Source organism: Grammomys surdaster, unplaced genomic scaffold, assembly GCF_004785775.1.
Source record: "Grammomys surdaster isolate TR1022 unplaced genomic scaffold, NIH_TR_1.0 125769, whole genome shotgun sequence".
Classification (NCBI taxonomy): domain Eukaryota; kingdom Metazoa; phylum Chordata; class Mammalia; order Rodentia; family Muridae; genus Grammomys; species Grammomys surdaster.
In genome coordinates this window covers 882,036-904,381 of record NW_021620600.1, presented here as the reverse complement: position 1 = coordinate 904,381, position 22,346 = coordinate 882,036, and the positions used below count along the sequence as shown (strand labels likewise).

The 22,346-nt window shown below is 54.4% G+C and overlaps 5 protein-coding genes across 6 annotated transcripts in view; 1 reads left to right on the top strand and 4 right to left on the bottom strand.

Moving 5' to 3' along the window:
- The window catches only part of Ruvbl2 (RuvB like AAA ATPase 2), a 13,021-nt gene extending 8,331 nt beyond the window's left edge, over positions 1-4,690 (top strand). Inside the window, exons 7-15 of the mRNA XM_028788850.1 lie at positions 1,317-1,423; positions 1,499-1,592; positions 1,723-1,846; positions 2,174-2,268; positions 2,348-2,466; positions 3,765-3,884; positions 4,043-4,172; positions 4,350-4,464; positions 4,549-4,690. Of these exons, the coding sequence (XP_028644683.1) occupies positions 1,317-1,423; positions 1,499-1,592; positions 1,723-1,846; positions 2,174-2,268; positions 2,348-2,466; positions 3,765-3,884; positions 4,043-4,172; positions 4,350-4,464; positions 4,549-4,574 (930 nt within the window). The 3' untranslated portion in view covers positions 4,575-4,690. The remainder of the gene's footprint in view (positions 1-1,316; positions 1,424-1,498; positions 1,593-1,722; positions 1,847-2,173; positions 2,269-2,347; positions 2,467-3,764; positions 3,885-4,042; positions 4,173-4,349; positions 4,465-4,548) is intronic.
- Positions 4,691-4,698: 8 nt separating this feature from the next.
- On the bottom strand, positions 4,699-5,473 carry Lhb (luteinizing hormone beta polypeptide). Its single transcript, XM_028788852.1, has 2 exons — positions 5,243-5,473; positions 4,699-5,021 (listed from the first exon to the last, which is right to left on the bottom strand). The coding sequence occupies exons 1-2, from the start codon at positions 5,456-5,458 to the stop codon at positions 4,779-4,781; spliced, it is 459 nt and encodes a 152-aa protein (XP_028644685.1). The 5' UTR covers positions 5,459-5,473; the 3' UTR covers positions 4,699-4,778.
- Positions 5,474-5,629: 156 nt separating this feature from the next.
- Positions 5,630-8,216, bottom strand: LOC114639996. The gene is made up of 5 exons (XM_028788851.1): positions 8,021-8,216; positions 7,652-7,852; positions 7,394-7,558; positions 6,756-6,874; positions 5,630-6,583 (listed from the first exon to the last, which is right to left on the bottom strand). The coding sequence occupies exons 1-5, from the start codon at positions 8,174-8,176 to the stop codon at positions 6,253-6,255; spliced, it is 972 nt and encodes a 323-aa protein (XP_028644684.1). The 5' UTR covers positions 8,177-8,216; the 3' UTR covers positions 5,630-6,252.
- A 1,845-nt stretch (positions 8,217-10,061) lies between these two features.
- Positions 10,062-12,979, bottom strand: Ntf4 (neurotrophin 4). Of its 2 annotated transcripts, none has more exons than XM_028789011.1 (3): positions 12,907-12,979; positions 11,860-11,980; positions 10,062-11,270 (listed from the first exon to the last, which is right to left on the bottom strand). In XM_028789011.1, exon 3 carries the CDS (start codon positions 11,257-11,259, stop codon positions 10,630-10,632), a length of 630 nt encoding a protein of 209 aa, XP_028644844.1. In that variant the 5' UTR covers positions 11,260-11,270; positions 11,860-11,980; positions 12,907-12,979; the 3' UTR covers positions 10,062-10,629. The 2 variants fall into 2 exon arrangements, with proteins under 2 accessions (XP_028644844.1, XP_028644845.1); XM_028789012.1 differs by lacking the exon at positions 12,907-12,979 and adding an exon at positions 12,374-12,403 and having other exon boundaries at positions 10,578-11,270.
- A 3,633-nt stretch (positions 12,980-16,612) lies between these two features.
- Positions 16,613-20,000, bottom strand: Kcna7 (potassium voltage-gated channel subfamily A member 7). The gene is made up of 2 exons (XM_028788996.1): positions 19,347-20,000; positions 16,613-17,428 (listed from the first exon to the last, which is right to left on the bottom strand). The coding sequence occupies exons 1-2, from the start codon at positions 19,998-20,000 to the stop codon at positions 16,613-16,615; spliced, it is 1,470 nt and encodes a 489-aa protein (XP_028644829.1).
- Positions 20,001-22,346: the final 2,346 nt, after the last annotated feature.

Below are 22,346 nucleotides of genomic sequence, written 5' to 3'. Positions count from 1 at the left end.
TCCTTCCTTCCTCTCTCTCTCTCTCTCTCTCTCTCTCTCTCTCTCTCTCTCTCTCTCTCTCTCTCTCCCTGGTAGTAGCTCATAGCCTAGACTGGCTTTGAATATATTTGAATATATATTTCTTATATAGCTAAGGATGGCTTTGAATTTCTGATGCCCCACCTCTTGAGTGCTCGGCCTGGCCACACCCAGCTTGTGTGTACTAGGGAAGGATCCCGGGGTCTTGTGCATGATAGATAGATAGATAGATAGATAGATAGATAGATAGATAGATAGATAGATAGATAGGCAGGCACACACTCTGCTGAGCCGCCTCCCTGACCCTGCTGCCTTTGCGTCGGGTCCACACCCAGGCTGCCTTCAGTGTCCTGAGTTCTGGGATGACGGGCAGGAACCAGCCTCTTGATATGTTTGTGTTTGGAGACCGTCTTTTTTTCTTTTTCTTCTTTTATATATGCAGCCCATACTAGCTGGTGGTCCTCCACCTCCTGCTTCTTAGTGCTCAGATTATAGGATTTACAACCACAACCAGGTTTGTTGTTTTTGTTTTTCAAGACAGGGTTTCTCTGTGTAGCCCTGGCTGTCCTGGGACTCACTCTGTAGACCAGGCTGGCCTTGAACTCAGAAATCCGCCTGCCTCTGCCTCCCGAGTGCTGGAATTAAAGGCGCGCGCCACCACCGCCCGGCAAAAGATTTTTTTCTTTTCTTTTGTTTTTGCATTTACTTAGTGTGTGTGTAGAGGTCAGAGAACAAATTGTGGGAGTAGATTCTTCTACTGTGTGGGTCCCAAGGTTGTGAAGGCTAGTTTTAAGTGCCCTACCCATTTTGATGGCCCAGTTTAATTGTCTTTTTACTTACTGCTTTGATTTTGTAGTTAACAAAAATTCTATGTTTCTACTGCAGTCAGATACTTGGGAGGCAGAGGCAGGTGGTCTCTTAAGCCAGGGATCAAGTTCACCCTGGGTAGTATAACGAGCCTTTGTGAGGGTGCACAGCTCCATGGTAGAGCGCTGCTGCTGGCCAAGGGTGGATGTGAGAGTGTGGGGTGTGCCTTGGTGGCCTCCAGCCATGGAACTACAGAAAAAAAACAACCAAAATGCCTGTCATTTGGATATGAAAAAAACATTTTAAGTCTAACTCCTCCCCCAACCCTCTCCTGGGCTCATACATCAAGACACAGCTTAAGTTCTGTCGCCCATAACCACCCCAGCACTACCCCCTCCCTCCTTGAGCTAGCTGCCTGTGCCACACCCATTTTGATGCTGTGGCCATAAAGGGGTGGATCCTCTGAGCCTTTGCTGGTGTGTCGCCCTCAGGGATCCAAGGTGGGCAAACTGACTCTGAAGACCACGGAGATGGAGACCATCTACGATCTGGGTACCAAGATGATCGAGTCCCTGACGAAGGACAAGGTCCAAGCCGGGTGAGCCACGGACCACGAAGGTAGCTGGGCGGGGAGGGGAGGGGAGTCCTCTTACTCTTTGCTGTGTTCCTTCAGGGATGTGATCACCATTGACAAGGCCACCGGCAAGATTTCCAAGCTGGGCCGGTCTTTCACTCGAGCCCGAGACTATGACGCCATGGGCTCCCAGGTGCTCATCCCTCACCCGGCCCTGGGATGTCTATATCTTCTGTTACGTCCTGGGGTCCCAGTGTAGGGCTGCGGGGGCCTGTGTGGGGCCTGTGCCCTGGCTGCCCTCACACCTGCCCTTGGCCCTGTAGACCAAGTTTGTGCAGTGCCCAGACGGAGAGCTGCAAAAACGCAAGGAAGTAGTGCACACTGTGTCTCTCCATGAGATTGACGTCATCAACTCCCGCACTCAGGGCTTCCTGGCCCTCTTCTCAGGTCAGCTGCCCTTCCTCAGGCACTCCGAACACCTTGAATGCTCTGGTGCACCCTTCTTTGTCCTCCCTCGCTCGACCCAGCCCACCCCCAGCTTTTCTGCACTTTTCTTGGCACTGTTGGATTCTTAACAGACTGCTGCTTACTTTCTGTTCTCTGTCTGAGTGTGTCCTCCCTTGGGTCTCTGCTTCTGTCCTCTCTGGGCCATTTGAGGGTCCTGGCCCTGCTGCTGCAGCTCACAGCCCTCCTCCCCAGTGTTCCTCTTTCTCTGTCTTCACCCACCCCAGTCCTGAATCCAGTCTCTAACTCTGACACCCCCGTCTCTGGCAGGAGACACAGGGGAGATCAAGTCAGAAGTCCGAGAACAGATCAATGCCAAAGTGGCTGAGTGGAGGGAGGAGGGCAAAGCGGAGATCATCCCTGGGGTGAGTGGCTGCAGCCCAGGTGGGTGTGTTTAGAGGCACCGGGTGGAGGGGGCTTGATCTGTGCCCTAATGGCTTCTAGGTGCTGTTCATTGATGAGGTCCACATGCTGGACATTGAGAGTTTCTCTTTCCTCAACCGAGCCCTGGAGAGTGACATGGCGCCTGTCCTCATCATGGCCACCAACCGAGGCATCACGCGGTGAGCAGCTTTAGAGGTCTCTGCAGAAAGGGCCTCTGGGCCAGGGGTTGTCGGTGTCGTCAAGGTAAATGGACTGTCTGTTCAGCTCGCCTCCAGTGTGGTCCTCACAACCCTGGGCAGGTATAAAACCTGTTCAACTTGGACTTCAAAACTGTTGGCCCCGGCACCCTAAGTGCCTGGAAATTTACCCTGTGCTGAGCACAGCACTGTCTATTAGGTATGTCACAAACTGCTGTGATCAGCTGTCACTGAGACCCTGTCACTTAATCACCACAGGCCACAAGTTTTGACTTAAAAATGCTGTGGGCTACTGGACATGTGGGCACCAACCATAGGCCTAGTACTACGTAGGCTGAGACAGGAGGGGTTTGAATTCTAGGCTAACCTGGGCTTTTCTAGATAGTTCCCAAATTAAGAGAATACAGAAACTGAAGTTTGGAGAGCCAGACTTCCTCCGATGGTGATTCATGGGCTTCATTAAGCATAGCACCCTGTCTCGTGTGTTTAGCATGACATCCTTTTTTTTTTAACCTCTTCTGTGACTATGGGGAGGGAGGTGATATGTGCACGCATGAATGTAGGTGTGGGCAGACCCCTTGCAGCTAGACTTGGAAGCAGTTGTGAGCTACCCCGTGTGGGTCCTGGGAATGTATCTGGGGTTCTCTGTAAGAACGGTATGGATTCTAACCGTCCCTCCAGCCCCTCTTTCTTCCCTGATCTACTCTTATGTGTGTATCTGTATATGTGTACATATGCATGTGGTACCCACAGATGCCACGAGAAATGTTGAGGTCCCCTGGAACTGGAGTTAGGTGAAGGCAGATGGCAGACAGCCCTGCCAGGCTGGGACCTGACTACCTTACCTGCACTTCTCCCCACTACTCCCACTTCACAGAGCAGGCCAGCCAAGCTGAGCACCTTGCCCAAGGCCATAGATTTGAAGGTGTTAGGGGAGGCAGCCCTCCGGACCCCTTTGCTAGCTGATGTTCCCCTGCAGCTCCCCAGGCCCTGAAAGTACATGAATAGTAGGTTAGGTTCTGGCAGCTGACCTGAGCCACCTCCTGGAGAACAGTATTTTCATTTATGGCTAAACTCCTTATGCCAGAAACAAATTGCCACCAAGAACTGTCTGGGTTTGCCTGGGCAGCGGGGACAGCACAGCCGCTAGCACAGCTGGGGTGAAGTGTGCTTACAGGCGAAGAGAACCTGTGCTCACATAGTTACTGAGTTCCCAAGTGGGCTATGGCAGCGCATAGGTTTTTCCGAAACACCCATTAACAGTGTTTCCTGACCCCCAGCATCCGAGGCACCAGCTACCAGAGTCCCCACGGCATCCCCATCGACCTGCTGGACCGCCTGCTCATAGTGTCAACAGCGCCCTACAGCGAGAAGGACACCAAGCAGATCCTGCGCATCCGGTGGGCCAGCGGTGGGGGGCGGTGGGGGGCCTCCCTGTCCCTTGGCTCTTTTAGCCTCCTCTCCTGTGTCCATCGGTGGGGTGGGGTGGGGTGGGGTGGGGTGGGGTGGGGTGGGGTGACGTGCCATGCCTGCCTGCCTGAGGCCTGCCTGCCCTCAGCTGTGAGGAGGAAGATGTGGAGATGAGTGAGGATGCCTACACGGTGCTGACCCGCATCGGGCTCGAGACCTCCCTGCGCTACGCCATCCAGCTCATCACGGCAGCCAGCCTGGTGTGCCGGAAACGAAAGGTCAGCCAGCCAGTTAGCCTGGAGGACTGAGGGATGGCCCCTAGGGCCATGGCACATGGATATTTATTTAGTGGGGACTAAGAACCACAGCAGGTGCCTGGTCGTTTTAGAGGAAAAAGCTTGGGGGTGGGTGGGATAGCGCCATGCTGACATGAGCTGAGTCCCACCTGTTCTCAGGGCACAGAGGTGCAGGTGGATGACATTAAGCGGGTATACTCCCTCTTCCTGGATGAGTCCCGCTCCACACAGTACATGAAGGAATACCAGGACGCCTTCCTCTTCAATGAGCTCAGTGAGTGTCACTAGGCCGCTGCTGCTGTGGGAGAGGGCTGCGTGGGGGCACCCAGCTCGCTCACAATTGGCTTCCCCTCTGCAGAAGGCGAAACAATGGACACCTCCTGAGCCGACTCTGCACCCCAGCCCTTCCCACCCCGTTTTCTACAAGTTCTCACACTGTGACTTTGTATAAAATTATTGAAGACTAGAGCTCTGCTGTGTCCTCGGAGCCCACAAAAGAACAGCGGAATGCAGTTGTAAAGCCTTTATTGGGAGAGGTGCTTAGAACACCTGCTAGCTGCAGAAGAATGGGGACTTAGGGGATGGGCCTCAGAAGAGGAGGAGGCCGGGGAGGTGGGGGAGGTCACAGGCCATTGGTTGAGTCCTGGGACCCCCACAGTCAGAGCTGCTGAGCCGGCAGGGCCCACAGCGGCAGCTGAGGGCCACAGGAAAGGAGACTATAGGGTCTACACCAGGTGGGCAGCCAGGGAGGTGGACGGATGCGAAGCGCAGCTCACGGTAGGTGCACACTGGCTGAGGCACCGGAGGCAAGGCAGCAGGCAGTACTCGGACCTGAGCGCAGGGTGGAGAAAGTCCTCATCTGAGTGTCCCTGCCCCACATAACACCCATTCTAGGCAGAATGCCCACCTGGTCTTTCATACCCCCACAGTAGCTATGACCCCTGCCCAGGTGCCATCTCCGTGGACCCCACTGCCACCACCTGTCGTCAGCCTAGCTAAGGTAGCAACACTTTAGGTCAGAAGTGATGTCCCTACCCATTTGGTCGGCTCACCATGCTAGGACAGTAGCCAGCACAGATGGTGGTGGTGAAGGTGATGCAGACTGGGCAGAACTCGTTCTCTGCAGCCAGGGTTGCGTTGACAGGCCGACACAGTGGCCGAAGGGGGCCCCTGGAGGCCCACAGCACACTTGGGCTCAGCAGCAGCCACAGCAGCAGCCCCTGGGACATAGCCAGTGTCTCACTCCACCCCTGACCTGGATTTTCCATCCCAGGTTTTGGACCCACTCAGTATAATATAGAAGCTGTCATTCAAGACCTATCACAGACCATCAAATCTATTTCTCTCCGGCTTGAAGTCCACCAACTAGGAGCCCCCCCTCCCCATACCCACCCTCCATCTCCTAGGTCACAAGGCTGTCCATCTATGGGTCTGATGGAATTGGTAGTACCCTGGGCCCTACAGTCTTACCTGGAGCCTCTCCATTCTTGATGCCTTCCCTACCTTGGGCACTTGACTTTATACCTACGGGTTGTGGGGGTGGCAAGGCCACTAAGCAGAGGCTACAGGCTTGGGTAACCTAGACACTAATCTCTTTGGGGGCGAGACACAAGGTCAGGGAAGCCAGGGACCAGCTCCAGTGTCTCAGTGAATTGGCCTCACGCTCAGCCCAGGTGTCCGGGCTTAGCTGACATTGGAAGTACAGGAAATAAGGTAAAGGGGAGGGCTCTACAGGCTGCTAGCTGGACCCCCAGGATGCTGGAGTAAACCTCAATCAGGCCCACTCTGGTGGTTGTGTACAACTAACTAGGAGGGAGGGCACAGCTTCAGCATTAGATATCTTTAGGGACCTTAGGTTCCGAAGTAGGCCTCCAAATTTGCTTTCAATGCAACCAGAGGTAGAGCTCCACCTCACGTCCAGCCCCCTAATCAGGATGCCTGGATTGGGTCCAGAAATGGGTGTGGTTTCAGCTATAAAACTTCTTGAAGTAAGGGGTGTGTCTGGGTTGGCCCGCCCACAAATCCAATGCTGGCATTTGCGTGGTGGGTGGGCTTCACATGCTCACACCAGCTCCGCCCTGGCACTCCCATAGCGGGAATTCTCAGTGCAGTAGGCCTTGGGTACACTGTAGAGGCCTGCCACTGGCTTCCGGTGGGGGCCGCCCCAGGGTGCGTCTACTGGGCAAAAGCGATCCATCCTACGGAGCGGGTGCACCAAGGGTCCGTAGGACTCTCGGGTCAGAGACAGGGCTCCCAGGTATGGCACGACCGGTTGCGATGGGCGCACACGGGCTGGGCGCATCCTCGGTGGACTTTCCAGCTCTTGGCGGGATGCCTTCTTTGGCCAGCTCTGTCCCATCACCGATTTCTGGTAGGGATATTCAGCCAACTTCCTGTGGGCGGGGCAGCAGGTGAGTAGGTCCAAGAACAGCAGAGTTCAGATTCCAGGGGACTGAAGGGTCTAGAAATGGTTTCTTGCTGCCTTGGAAGAGGCTCTGAGGAGCTGAAGAGTTGGAACTGCCAAGGAAGGGTTTGCTCACCAGCACCTGCTGGGCACAAGCTCACCTTGTGAAGTCACGTGCAGAAGTGGTCAGATAGGGTTGGAGCCGATCTAGGACACCCATCTTGTTCACTGTGAAGGGTTGGCCAGCCAACTCGGGGTTCCTCGTCCAGGGGACTAGGGCCTGAGGAATATTGGGAAATGAATAAGAAAGATTGTGTTCAAAGCCCTTACCCACCCCCACACTAGTCTTAGTGCCTCAAATCCTGCACCCTATCCAAACAGTGGCCAAGAACCCAGACTCTTGTTGCAGCCACACCCTTTTCTAGTTTCCTTCCTAGTCAAAACCGTTACCCTGACACTGGGTGTTAAGTACATCTTGGATGACAATCCCACCTGACTGCTTCTTGCCAAGTCATCTGCTAACCCAAACTTGTCTCAGAGTATTCTAGTGCAGCTCTGGGGAGCAACCACCTAACGAACTTAGCTCATCACACCAGCAGCCCACAGCTTCAAGAAGCAACTTCCGAAACTTCTGGCTCTATCCCCCACAGTTCAAGACTCAGTACCCTGACTCCCAATCCAATACCTTCTAGCTACCCTGTAGAATGCCAGCTTCCTTCAGCCCAACAGCACAGTCTGGTCCCTAGCCCTCTTGGACAGCCTAGGCTCCTTCCTGCGGTGCCCATGTAGCCCACTCTACCTGAGAAGGTCCCCCGCGATGGTGGTCAGTGAGCTCCATGGATTGGGGCTCTGCAAAGAGGGGGACACTCTGATCCAGATCTGGCCAGCCCTTGTACTGTGCCTTCGTCTCGCTGATCTGGTATTTGGTGATCAGGGGGACACCCCGGCCCTCATGTCTTCTTAGCTACAAGAAGGGAGCCCCAAGATTCAAGGTGAGGGAGAAGGGCTCCAGTGTCCAACCCTCTCACCCTCAGACTACTGGATCCCAGAACCCTACCTTTTCTGCCAAAGACTTGATGCCTAGTGTCCGCCTGGGGTCCTCATGCTCTGGTGCCTTGGGCTGAGCACAGGGACCATGGCGTGACTTGGGAGTGTGTGCCGAGCCTGAAGTGGTTTCCCATCTGCTGATGACTTCGTCAAAAGCCCAGATATGTGGGTCCTGCTTCAAGGCTGCAGGCAGGGGCACCTTGACCGGAGACTGAGGAGAGGGCGCATACTTCAGCCTAAAGACCCAAGAAACCACCCCCTTTCCTTCCTCCAACTCCTGGGCTCCCAGGCCCCTCCAACTTCAGACAGAAACCTAACCCTAGTCCTCTTTCCTCCTGGCACACAAGTTTGTGAACTGCCCCCTTTCTCACCCTCTTACCTGTAGAGTAGGCAGGGTAAAGGACGCCAGTGGGATCCTGTGGTGGGCGACCCCGCTGCTGGTGAGATGCCAGTTGGGCCAGTTTCCAGCCACCTCCTTTTCAGGAATGGGGGACCAAGGGGGCCCATATCGCAGAGCTAGGGTCCGACCTGCCATGGTCCTCACCCTCTCTGGGAAGCCAAGAAACCGGCTTGTTGTGGCCGTTGCCCCTGGTAACAGAACCTGCACACTCTGAACCCAGCCAATGGCGTGTGGAGGGTTAGGGGAACCCTAACTAGGACTTAGAGAAGAGGATTTAAAGACCCAAAAGGAAACACAGATACATAGGGAAAGGTGGAGACTCCTAACGGAGGGGGAGAAAGGAAGCGGGAGGTCAGGGGAGGGGACACAGCAGACAGACAGCCTGACTCAGGGGGAGAGGAACTAAACGCCCCTTTCCCATTAGGGCCCCTGGCTCTCGGTTGCCAGGCCTGCCCACCTCGGGGTAACAGTTTCCAGACAGCTCTTTTCCATGAAGGCTGAGCGTCCCCAGTCCTGCCTGCCTTTCATTTGGTTGAAAACTTCCACCTGGGTATGGGGGGCTGGGGAGACTGAGGGAAAGAAATACACCAGGAAACACTTAGAAAAGGGGGGTGGGGAGCCTGGGCTCCTCACTCAGAAAAGAGATGGGAAGTCAGAGAGGGCAGGAGGAGGTTAGAGGGTGGGAATAGGGCTACCCTCAGAGCATCAGTGGTGGAGTCTGCCAGGCTCACGCAGGTGGTCCAGGTTCACGCAGGGTGGAAGAAGCTGGCCTTTATCCACTCTCCTGTGGGATCATAGGCCTGTTTCTCCAACACTAAGGAGGCTGAGGCTTGAGAGTTACCAGTCCAGCCTGATCTACTCTAGAGAGACGCTGTCTCCCAGGTGTGGTGTGATTGCACACACCCGTGATCCCAGCACTTAAGAAATTAAGGTCGGGCCGGGCGGTGGTGGCGCACGCCTTTAATCCCAGCACTTGGGAGGCAGAGGCAGGTGGATCTCTGAGTTCGAGAGTTCGAGGCTAGCCTGGTCTACAGAGTGAGTTCCAGGACAGCCAGGGCTCCACAGAGAAACCCTGTCTCGAAAAAACCAAAAAAAAAAAAAAAAAAAAAGAAATTAAGGTCGGGGCTGGAAAAACAATGTATCAGGGGTTCCCAGGTTCAGTTCTCAGCACCCACTTGGTGCTTCACAACCATCTTTAACTCCAGGCCCAAGGGTAGTCAATATTCTTGTGGCTGCTGTGGACACCCATGCATGCATGCAGACATCCATACATGCAGGCAAAACACTTGATACACATAAAAGTAAAGAATTTTTTTTTTAAAGAGAAAAGATTAAGGTCGTCCTCAGCAACATTCCAGTTCTAGGCCAGCCTAAGTGTCGTGAAAATATGTCCCAAAGCATTAAAAAAAGGTAGTGGGGGGTGTGGTTCAGATGATGGAGTGCTTGCCTAGCACGAAGGAAGTCCTGGATTCCATCTCCACACTGCATACACTTTAATGCCAGCATTGGGGAGGTGAAGACAGGCAGATTTCTGAGTTTGAGGTCAGCCTGGTCTACAGAGTAAGTTCCAGAACAGCCAGAGCTACACAGAGAGACCCTCTCTTGAAAAAAAAAAGTTCAAGGTCCACCCTCCAATGAGCTGCATGAGTAGACTCTGTCTCCAAATTAGAGTTGAACAAAAAAGATCAGGGGCCACTCTGGATGTGAGGTATCCATGCTTGCTTCACTCCCTGGGTGGTGTGCCTTGGCCAGGTCAGACTTCTCTGGTAAGCCTAGGCTCCCGGGGAATTCCCCATCACATCCTCACTGTTCTGCAGCCAATTGCTTTCACTGTTTTCCCACCTGAGCCATTTGCCCTGGCCCCAGACAGAACAGTTTATGTAGCCCAGACTGCCCTGGACCTCCAGGCAATCTTCTGTCTGCAATCTCTCAAGTATTGGGATTACAGATACATATCACAACACCCAGACCCAAGCCTTTTTATTTTATTAAGATAGATTCTCACATAAACAAGACTGGCTTCAATCTCCCTGTGTAGCTAAGGATGGCCATCGACTCCTGATCTACCTGCCTTTACTTCCCAAGTACTGGCACTGCCGATGGGTACCACCATGCATGGTTTATGATGCGGTGCTTAAGATACAGCCCAGGACTGTGTGCATGCTAGGCAACCAGAAACAGCCTACCGATCCAGGTCTAGCCCTGGCTCATGCATCATGTGTTCTTTCCTTGCCCCTCTTGCCATGGTGAGCCAGGGTCCTCTGATGTTAAAATGGTTAGCAGAGTCATATATTAGGTCTGATAAACAGCAAATAGTAAACATTGGCTATGATTATTAATGTCGAAGTTCCTCTGGGAGAACTCCTTTTCATCACTTGAAACCCCATTTGTTTCCATCATACATTCCACACGGACTGAGCTCTCAAAATGAGAGAGAGTTGATTCTGTGGTTATTTCAGTTCCCAGTCAGAAGGCGTGGTAGAGCAGCCGGGCCATCCCTGTGGTCCTTTCACCATCCAGCTGTTTTTTTTTTTTTTTTTCCTCCCTCAACCTGGGCAGTTCCCAAGCCTGGACCTCAAGCCTGGACCTCAGGCCCGGCCTGTTCGGCTGAGGAGCGTGCAGACGCAAGCTGTGTCGATCCGAATCCAGCGCCAGCCCACGCGGCCCTGGGAATCTGCAGTCAACGCCCGCACGTAGGACTGCTTAGCCTTGCATTCTGAGAGCCAGTGCCTCCGATCCACGCCACGACAACCCCCTCCGCCCACACCTGGGCCACCTTCCCCAGCGCTTTCGGCCTTGCAGCGCGTCTCGAAGAAGTACTGACGCAGGGGACTGCCACCTGCCGCAGGCACCTCGCCCAGCACCTCCACCTCGCGCCCACGCAAGTCCACAGCTGTCCGCCGGTCGGTCACCCAGCCACTCACTGCGTCGCACACTGCCAGCTCACCCCGGCGGCTTGCGGGTGCCGTCTCACTCACCCCGCGCCGGCTGCGGTTGGCTGGGGCCCCTGCCGGCTCCCCATAGGCCCCAGCCTCCAGCAGGAAGAGGAGAGGGGGCCCAGCAGGGGCGCCCCTTGACAGGGCCACTCGAGGAGACAAGAGGTCCCACTCAGGGGCCAGAAATGGGGGCAGGGTGGAGGATGGGGGTTGGGGCTCCATGGGGACACTGGGGAGGAAGAAAAGGAGAAGAAGAAGCGAGCAGGAGTGGCGAGGGAGCATGGCTTGCACACCTGAAGATGGAGAGAGAGGCTGTTGTTAGAGGACAAGGAAGGCACCTGAGTAACGGGAGTCGGGACCCTCCTCCTGCCCCACCCGAGGGCAGATGCCAGCTTGGCCGACGACGGGAGGACCTTAGGGATACCTTATGCTCTAGAACCCGGGAATGCTTAACTTTTGGGTTAATGATAAGCATTCAGTTAGTGTAAGTAAATTGGCAAAATTGGGTGTGGTAATGCACCCTGTAACCTCAGCAACCAGGAGGCAGAAGCAGGAAGATGGCCACAAGTTTGAGGCCTGACCCCTTTGCATGAGTTCCATGCCAGCCAGGGCTGTACAGTCAAACACAAGGAGAAATGCTTTCTGCCGGGTCACACAGCCAGGAAGTGGCGTGGGTAAGATCTGAACTCTGAGCATTGCCACTTGGCCCTCGTGTTCCTATAACCTGAAGGAGCCCTCGAATCCTGCCGTTTTCATGGGCTTGATTTCCCTGAGTGTGAGACTGACTTGGTTGCTGGGAGATGCTGGGAGAGAGATGGAGAGACTAGAACATTCTAGAAGCTGGGCCAGGACTGGAAAGCAGCCGGTGAATGAATACCAGACCTGTCAACAGCACCTCCACCGCCTCACTCTGGGGATGGGGGCCCCCAGGCTGTGTGGGGCCCCTGTGTAGGATACAGGTAGTCTCCTCCCTGACATCTCAGGAGAGGGAGGGGGCAACCACCTGTGGGAGGAAGGAAAGCAGTTATATAGGCAGATGGGGGAAGGGCGCGACCTCTCCATAAAAAGCCACCCTTTGCAGAGCGTCTTTGGAAGTCTAGGGTACCCTGGAGTAGAGGCCCCGCCCACCCAGAGGTTCCCCCCTCCCTCCCTGTGCAGGTGACAGCTTTGGAGGGATGGGAAGCAGATGGGGGGGAGTAGAAAGGAGGGGCAGGTGAGGCAACTGGAAGAGATTACATCCCCTCCTCCCGTTCCTCCATTAAACGCGGCGGGGGTGGGGCTGGCCTGGACACCCGGGTCCCGCCGGCCCACGCTCTGGGTCCCTGAGGCTGCTTCCTGGAATGTTCGCTCCTCGCAGGACAGGCCAGGGCCCGCCCAAGACTCCGACTGCGCATACCTGGAGTGTCTGGCTGGCCAGGCTCCGAGGTGGGGGAATGGGAAGTGTTGAGTGTGATCAGGGGCAGAGGTTTTCCAAACCACTACAGGGAGTGCGGGTGCCCGATGCCTCCTCCCTCAGACTGTGTCCAGGTCCACAGCTGTCTCCTTCCTCAGACCCAGGGGCCCAAGGCTCCTGAGCCATCCTCCCTCAGCGAGGGTGACCTGGTTCCCCAGATGCCTCCTCCTGCAGACTTAAGTTTCTTGGACTCCAGACGCCTCCTCCCTCAGACCCACAGGTTCTAGGGTTGTGGTCCCTCCTCCAAGGTGTTCGTAAATGGAGATTCCCTGCTTCCACATCCAGAAAAATTGGGCTGGGGCTCCCTGCTCTTGAGTCGGTTGGAAGGGGATCCGCTCCACCTCTAAGAGACTTCCGTCCTGCCTCAGTTTCCTCCGCCAAACCCCGCCCCTGTCGGCCCCGCCCCCGTCCCTCCCTACCCGGGGGCCGGGCGACCCGGACCGTGGAATCTGCCAGAGGAGGCGCGGAGCTCTTACCTGGGGCGCCCTTCTCTGCTCCCCGGCTGCCCCTGGCGCCGCTGCGGCTCCTCCTCCGGCTCGCTGGCAGCTCGGACGCCCGCTGCTCGCCGGCTGCTCGCCGTTTGCGCTTGGGAGGGCCTGGGTCTGGGAGGAGGCGGGGCGGCGCCCGACGGCGGAGGAGGGGCGGCGGATCCCGCCTAGCACGCGCGGGCCGGCACCTCGGAAGCCTGGCCTCGGCCACTTCAGCTTTAGAAGTCTAGGCTGTAACCCTCCTCCATCAGACACTGGGGTCCACACCCCGCCCCTCCTCCCTCAGACCCAGAGGTCCAGGCTCCAGCCCGCCTTCTTCAGACACAGGGGTCCAGACCCCAGTCCTCCTCCCTTAGACCCAGTGTTCAGAACCTCAGCCCTTCCCTTCAAACCCGGACTCAGGCCTGGGATAGCTATGGTGTCTAGTGCAGGTTCCCACCCTCCGCTCCTGTCTCCCCTCCTGGGTCTCCCAGCCAGACATTAGCCAGCTGGGCTTGTGCAGTGATAAGGCTCCATGCCTGGAGACAGTGACTGTCCGGGCTCCCCCACATAGTCTTCTATCCTGGAATTTCTTGGCCGGGGACCAGGAAGTCTTGGAGTGGATAAGAAAACTTCAAGGTAATTAGAGTGAGGAGACCATGATGGGCTTTCAGAACTGTGACCTGCCTAGCGAAACAGCCAGCTGTGACCATAAGACACAGGGCGACAAAAACCCAGCCAGAGAGACAGAGGCCTAGAAGGAGGAAAACACCCCAAGGAGTGGACCTCAGAAAGAAAGGCAGGATGCTGGAGAGACCTAAAGCAGGGTGTCTCTGCAGCAGACGGGCTCTTGGGTGTCAAGGCCCTTTGCTCTGCCATACCCCCACTCTGGGACTCTAGTTCCCCTACCCCTGAGCTATATTTAGGAGGAAAGCTGACACTTGCCTTTGGGGGGGTCACCCAGCACCCATCCCCCCAACCTAAATATAGCATGGCAAAGTAGCAGGAAGGGTGTCCCCGGATTAGGGTGTTCCCCTCAAGGTGCCATCCCAGCCATGCATGGTGACTCAGACCCCACTCAGGTTGTTTACTGGAGGTGGGATGGGACACTTCCTAGTCTGGGTGTCCATTTGGGTCACCTCTCTGACCTTTCATTTTTTCCTGACCTGGTCCATTCTTATCAAGGGACTTCAACTCTGGACATCAGGGGAGAAGTCTATAGAGAAGGAAATTGTGTCTCTTGTCTTGATCTCTTATTCTCTCTCTCTCTCTCTCTCTCTCTCTCTCTCTCTCTCTCTCTCTCTCTTTCTCCCTCCCTCCCTCCCTCCCTTCCTCCCTCCCTATGCCCCCCCATCCCCTTTCCTGATCTCCCTGCTCTCTGAGCATCTGTCTTCTCTCTCTCCAGGGCATGCTTCCCCCTCTGCCCCCAGCACCTTTCCCCTGTATTCTGTGATAGATTCTGTGTCCTACATCTGTCTTTGGTCCCTGTGCAGATCTGTGCAGTGACAGTGGGTCTGTGGAGTGAAGTGCCCACCCTGAGATTTTGTCATGTCTGTCACTGTCACACCCTTGCCACCATCCCCCCTTCCTCTCTCTCTTATGGCGATATGGGCGGTGGTGAAGGCAGTTCCCCTCATCCTTTCCCTGATGGCTTAGATGGCTGAGAGGAGCCAAAGCCTCCTGGCAGCCCCTCTAAGATGCTTCACCCTCAGGTCTTAAGCAAGAGTTCATATGACTAAAGTAGGTGATATCGTTATCAAGAATAACAACACTAGGCACCAGTCAACAGGTTTTAATAAGTTAATGCCAGTTAATGCCTTGAACTCTTGTTAGTGATTGTAACCTCTCCTGCTCCCCAAAATGTCTCTCAGTCCCAGAAAACTCCAAAAATGCTTCCCTGGGGCTTAGGGTGATACTGTTCCCTCCAATATCAGCTTCCTTCTCTAGAAGAGGCAAGGTCTTGCCAGACTTGATGACACCCCCCCCCAGCTTTAATCCCAGCACATGGGAGGCAGAAACAGAAGGAGCTCTGTGAATTCAAGGCCAGCCTGTCTCCGTAGTGAGTTCCAGGACAGCCAATACTACATAGAGGGACTCTGTTTCAAAGGATAAAAACAAAAGATACAGGACTAGTGGCCTCAGGCAATACCTGCACACCAGAAGTTGTGGGGGTGTCACAGGTAGGCCACCTGCCACCAGCCCTGGTCCTATGACGTGCTGGGTGACCTTGGGGGAAGCCATAGCACTTTACAGCCTTGGGTTTCTGTCCTAGGAAACACTGAGCACCTCTAGGAGTGTGGTGACCTTCCTTGGCTGTGAGGGATGCTGACGCCATGGCTTAGAGTCTGTTATGACTCAGAGAACAGAGAGGATGACCCTTGGGCTCCAGGGCCCCCCCTTTCTCTGTCTCTCTCTGTCTCTCTCTGTCTCTCCCCTCCCTCTCTCATGCATCTCTCCCTCTTTCTGCATGTCTGACATCCATCACTGGTTGTACATCTTCATTACTGATTTCTTTCTCCTCTCTGTCTCTCCCTCCTTCCTTCTTCTAGATCTCTGTCCCCTGCCCATCTTTTTCAAGTACTGACTCTTCCCCTACTGTGTTTTCTTTCCTTGTGGCTCCAACCTCTCAATCTCTGTACCCACAGCATGAGACAACGTAGAAATGGGTCCCACGTGAGCAAGGTAAGAAGGCTTCTAGTTCCCACAGTCTTTCCGGGTATTTGGGGCAGGGGGAACCCAGGGAGACAGAAACCGCCACCTCTACAGTGCATATCCCTGAGCAAGCTTGTTCAGTGGGCTACATGTCCATGTGTCCATGCTTGCTGCCTTGTAGTTAGTTTTATCTGTGTTGTGACCCTTGGATCCTGATGCTACTACTTAAAATGGCCCCACAGCCCTATGGCCTTCACATACAATCAAATTCAACCAACATTTCCACAGGGCTCACAGTGACAGGAGTCAGCATGGTCCCATGAGACCAAAAAAGTCATCAGACTCAAGTGTTAGGAGACTCATCTGGTCACACAGCTCAGCTTTGCATGGCCCTAGAACGGTTCCCGCCCTATAAATCTATAAACAACACAGAAAACAGTGGCTTGGGTCTCTTCTGTCCCTCTCTCCCAGTCTCTGCCTCCTCCTATCATTTATACCCTCACCCTTTCCCACCAGGACCCAGGGTGATCACATTCTGGCTGCAGGAGCCCACAGAGTCTAAAATAACTGAGTCCTAGAAAAGACACGAAACCGTACAGTCTGCTATGTATCTCCACGTAACCTCCGCGTGTGACTGTGTAGCCACGTGCTTACTCTTAATAGGACTCTGGAGACCTACAGGAGCCAACTTGGCCCCAGAGGACTCGAAGCGCCGTAACTACTTATCATACACTTGAACCAGACCACACTTGCCCCCAGTGGGACCCCACATACACCTAGGAAACTCACAATATATGAGCAAGCCTCTTACAGTGCTACCCATAGGGCTCCTGGGGATTTGTACAGCTCCGCAACATTGCACAACCAATATGGGGAAAGCCCTGGACACAACCCAAATCCTGACCATTCGTGTCACATAAGGTCCCCCAGGAGCTACCATGTGACATGCCTTCAGATTCAGGTTCTGTGCCCTTTTGTTACCACCTTAGTCCTTAACGCAGCACCTGACCCTGCCTTCCCTCCTCCCTCCCACCCCACTGCTTCCTGGAGACCCCATTGTCCCTCACACCTCAGTCACCATGTGTTTTCCAGCAGGAGGCCAGAGTGGTGGGAGGAGTTCAGGCACCTCCGAGTCCACCAGCCCGCCATTAGCCTTCCCCTCCAGGGTACCGCAGGGCTGTGTGTCCACATGGCTGTACATCCCTGCCTCTTCACCCTCTGTCTCCCGGTGGTAAAAGTAGCTAAAGTTAGAGACAATGACAGGCACAGGCAGAGAGATGGTGAGCACGCCAGCAATGGCACACAGAGAGCCCACGATCTTGCCACCCACAGTGACGGGTGCCATGTCCCCATAGCCGACAGTGGTCATGGTGACCACTGCCCACCAAAAGGACTCCGGGATGCTGGTGAAATGGGTGTCCACCCGGTCCACTTCAGCAAAGTAGACTGCACTGGAAAAGAGGACCACGCCGATGAAGAGGAAGAAGATGAGGAGACCTAGCTCACGCATGGAAGCCCGCAGTGTCTGACCCAAGATCTGTAGGCCCTTCGAATGCCTGGATAGCTTGAAGATGCGGAAAACACGTACCAATCGGATGACCCTTAGGATGGCCAGGGACATAGCTGGCTGGCCAACACCCCGCTGCCGTGCTAACTCTGTGCCCAGGGCCACAAAGTAAGGCAGGATGGCCACAAAGTCAATAAGGTTCATCACATTCTTGAAAAATACGGCTTTGCTTGGGCAGGCCGCCAGACGCACCAGCAGCTCGAAGGAGAACCAGCAGATACACAGGGTCTCCACCACAAAGAATGGATCGTTGAAGGGCTGTCGGAGAGGAGCTCCTGGCACAGGACTGGAGCCATTCAGTCGAGCAAGGAACTGCAGGGGGGACAGAAAGGGGTCAGGGAGCCAGGCTAACACCTCTAGTCACTGTTTCAATATGGTAGTGGCAGCATTAGTGTTCCTGAGGGGTCACCTCACTGTCCTACACAACTCAAGACCCCAGCGACCGACTGCCTTTGGATAGCTGAATGTCTGCTCTTCAGACCAGTGGGAAGAAAAGGTGGTGTCCCCTGGGCCTGGCGACACAAGCCACACTCAGGAGCCTGAGGCAGGACAAGTCATTTCAAGGCACATCTGGACAACTAATGAGACTGTCTCAAAATACAAGGTGAAAAGAAGATTGGGGGTGAAGTTCATTGGCAAAGATCCTGCTTAGAACCCCTCTGTGAGGGGCTCAGGGTGTGGCTCAATGGTGGAGCCCTGTTCTGAATGTCCCAGAGAGGGGGGCTCAGGGTGTGACCCAGTGATAGCAGTTCCTAACTAGACTCCCCCCAAGGAGGTTAGTGGTGTGGTTCAATGGTAGCGCTCCTGTCTACCATCATCCAGTGAGGGTCTGCAGGCTTGGATCAGTGGTGGAGCGTTTGCCTGATGCCCTGGGTTGTATCACAGTACCTCAGGGATTAAAACACGGTCAAGTGTTGTGGTTGTCACCTTCAACCCCAGCACTCAGAAGGCAGAACCGTTGGATCTCTGTGAGTTTAAGTCTAGTCTTGGTCTATATAGCTGTCTACATAGCAAGTTCAGACCACCCTGGGCCAGCTACATAGTCAAACCTGTTTATCTTTTCACGTGTGTATAATTAAAAAAAGATGGATGTAGCCAAAATGCAATCCTGCTCTTTCGCTGGTGGGAACCCTTGATCTCGTGGTTGATCGGGAGAATCTCTTTCCTTCTAGTGTCTTGCTCTGCCTTCCCAGTGTCGACTCTCCGAGCGCAGGGTCCTGCTCTGCTTCTGCCTTCCTCGTGCCTACCGTTTCCTGTTGCCCTCAGCCCAGACTAGACAGTAGATAACAGTTCAGAATGGTTAAAGTTTTTGCTGTATGGCCCTCAGCTCCACACCCCTGCCTGATTCTGTGCAAATTTCCATTGCTGCCTCTGCCCTCAGTCCTAACCGCAACCTACCATGTCCCAGTTTCCTGACAGTCAGCCCTGCCTGACCATCTATCTATCCTTCCTAGTTCCCTGCCAGATGCACGGGCACTGCAGTCTGTCCGTGTCTTTGGCCTCACACATTCAGTTAGCACAGCTAGGGATGGAACCCAGGGCCTAGCACGTGCTTGGCAAGTTGCTCCCTATTGGTCCGTGTCCCAAGCCTCACTGGGGATTCTTCTTCTTCTTAGAACTTATTTATTTTATGTGAATGGATGGTTTGTCTGCACACACACACACACACACACACACACACATATGCACCATGTGTGTGCCTTGGTGTTCGGTCAAGGTGGCCAGAAGAGGTCACTGGATCCCCTGGAACTGGAGTTACATACAGATGGTTATCAGTCATTCTGTGGGTGCTGGGAATCGAACCTAGGTCCTCTGGGAGAGCAGTGTCTTTATTGCTTAGCCATCTCTCCAGGTCCCTCACTATAGCGTGATAGGTAGGAGTTCTGAACCACATAACCCCCAAGTCACTTTGTGATTCAATGGAGATGATCTACCACTGAGCCAGGCACCTGGGGAATTCTGGGCAGGTTGTCTACCTCTGAGGCAAATCCTCAGTCACTGTCTGTTTCGAGGCCGGCTGTCTCATACAGTAACCCAGACTGGCCTTCAACCGGTGGCAATCGTCCTGTCTCGATCTCCTTGCTGGGATTCACGTATGAAGCACCCTGCATACATCTTTGATTTTTTTTTTTTTTTAAGAGCTTTCATCCTCCTGCCCCTTGCCACACCTTCTGACTGGCCAGGTCTTCCAAGGCCCCGCCCTGGCCCTCCCCAAATCACCGCCCCTCACCGGGCCAGTAGCAGCGGCTACCGGCGCGAGCCCCGGGTCATCGCGGTCGTCGCGGAAGTCTGGCAGCGTCTCGAGGCAAAAGACCACGATGGAGACCAGGATGACGAGCACGGAGACCACTGCGAGCACGCGCGCGGCCTGCGAGCTCTCGGGAAATTCGAAGAGCAGCCAGAGCTGGCGCGCAAAGGCGCGGCGGGGCAGCGGCCGCTCGGGCGGCACCGCACAGCCCTCGTCTTCCCGCAGCCGCGCCAGCGCCGCCGCGCCCAGCCCGTAGAAGGACACCTCCTCCAGGAAGACGTCGAGGGGCACGTGCGCCGGCCGTCTCAGCCGGCCGCCCGACTGGTAATAATAAAGCACCGCATCGAAGCTGGGCCGGTGTCGGTCGAAGAAATACTCGCGGCGCGCGCCGTCGTAGAAGCGGCTGCGGCGCACCGGGTCCCCCAGCAGCGTGTCCGGGAAGCGGCCGAGCGTGCGCGCGCGGGTCTCGAAGCGCAACCCGGCCACGTTGAGCACCAGCCGCTCGCAGCAGCCGCAGGGCGGCGGGCACCGCGGCTCCATGGCGCGCACAGCCCGGGCGACCGGTGAACGGACGTGTGGCCCCGACGCCGCAGCCACCCCAGCCGGGTGTCCGGTGTCCGAGCGTAAAAATAGCATGGAAAGTCCGGCCAGGGCGCGGGGGAGGGGGCCGCGTTACCCCGTGGGGCGCGGGGCGCCCTCTGCCGTTCCCGTACCTGCCCTTCCCCACTGCCACCCGGGCGCGTTTCCGAGAGTCTCATGGACTTTCCCTTGTAGTCATCTATTTTATTTGTTTGGCTTTTGGTTTCATGACTCGAAGTCTTATGTAGCCCAAAGTGGCCTAGAACTCTGTGTGGCTGAAATGACCTTGAATTTGCGATCCTCCTGCCTCCACCTCCCAAATGCTGGGATTGCAGGCGTATGGGATCATGGCTATTTATTTGTTTGTTTGTTATTTAGACAGTCTTCTCAGTCTGTCATTTAAGCTTCTGGCAAACTTGTGGCGATCCTCTGCCTCATCCTTCGGTTGGCTGTCGTCATGAGCCACCGAGTCTATCTGCAGCATTTGTTTCCCTCTTCCATTTCCAATTTCCAGTCTTTCTGTGTCTAGGCCGTCCTCCTGGGGGGATGTATCCGCTTAACTAGTTGTCACCCACATCTGTCTCTCTGCTGGGAGCCTCTGTATATTTCTGCCTTTTATTTATTATTATTATTATTTTACAGACACTGGGTTTGGGTATGTATCTCAGACTGGCTCAATATTGCAGTACTCTTGTTTCTGCCTCCCGACTGCTGGGATGACAGATGTGTACCACATCTGGATTTGTTGCTGGCTTTATTTCTCTTTCAACGAACGAGCGTCTTTTTGTGTGTCTGGCGTCATGTGTTTATTCCTCTCCTAAGGGGCTCTGCAGCGGCCCTGATGCTTTGAGAATTCTTGGAGCCTCTTTTGCAACTGTGAACTGTTGCCTCTGTGCGCCGGATCCCTGGCCATTAAGAGCTCCGGTGTTTGAACTTAGAATTTCTGTACGTGTTTTGAGATTAATAAAGTCTGAGCTGAAGCCAAGAATGGCGCCAAATGAGGTAGGACTTGCCTGGAAGGGTCTAGAGTCGGCCTGGGAGATGCGCAGGGTCACTGTCGGGAGCCGAAGGGCAGACAGAAGATGGCTTTCCAGCCACCGGTGTCTAATGACACTAGGTAAAAAATAGTCCCTTCTTATGGGGTAAAGGACATTGATAGCTAGTCACTTTCGGGGAAAAGGGGTCCCAGGCGCCCTCTGCTGGTCGGATGGAAACCTGCACCAAGAGGTCTCCCAGCTAAACCTGGCCTTTCCCTTCCCAGCTTTGTTGTTGTTGTTGTTTGTTTTTTGTTTTTCAAGACAGGGTTTCTCTGTGCAGCCCTGGCTGTCCTGGAACTCACTCTGTAGACCAGGCTGGCCTCGAACTCAGAAATCCGCCTGCCTCTGCCTCCCAAGTGCTGGGATTAAAGGCGTGCGCCACTACAGCCCGGCCCTTCCCAGCTTTATATCTTTCTGGAACTTACTGAGATCCTCCTGTCTCTGCCTTTCCCACCTCCCACACCAAAAAGTTAGTTATGAGACCATGTGTAGTGTCACGTGCCTTTAATTCCAATACTCAGGAGGCAGACGCAAGCCATCCTGTGGATTTGAGGCCAGCCTGGTCTACACATAAATTTCCAGGCCAGTCAGGGCTACATAGTGGGATCTTGTCTTTTTGTTTTGTTGTTTTTTATTTTTTCGAGAAAGGGTTTTTCTGTGTAGTCTTGGCTGGTGAGATCTTGTCTTTAAAAAGTCTGGTCACGGAGACCCCGATAGGAGGGTCCCTGGACTTACTGGACAGCCAGTCTTTAAAGAACAACGTGGAAAGTGATAGAAAGAGACGTCCAGTGACTACCTGACTAAAGGAGAGCCCTGCTGTCCAGCTACTTCTCCAGATCTTTTTTTGTTTCTCATTTTTATTTTGAGACAAAGTTTTGCTAAGTTGCCAGGATGATTTTGAACTCATTTTGTAGCCCAGGTGAGCTTTGAACATGCAATCCTCTGGTTTCAGCCTGAAGAGTGGCTGGAATAATAGCCTGCATCTCAGGGTTTAACTCCTTCCCCGGCCGGGCGGTGGTGGCGCACGCCTTTAATCCCAGCACTTGGGAGGCAGAGGCAGGCGGATTTCTGAGTTCGAGGCCAGCCTGGTCTACAGAGGTTCCAGGACAGCCAGGGCTACACAGAGAAACCCTGTCTCCAAAAACCAAAACAAAAAAAAACAAAAAAACAAAAAAAACTCCTTCCCCCCCCACATATATGTGTGTGTGTGTGTGTGTATGTGTGTGTCCTGAGCCTTCTGTGTGTGTATGTGTGTGTATATGTGTGTGTATACCAGTTACCTTGTTTTTTTTTGGTCTTTTTGTTATTTTGTTGTTTTTTTTTTTTTTTTTTTTAAGAGCGGAGGACCCAACCCAGGGCCTTGTGC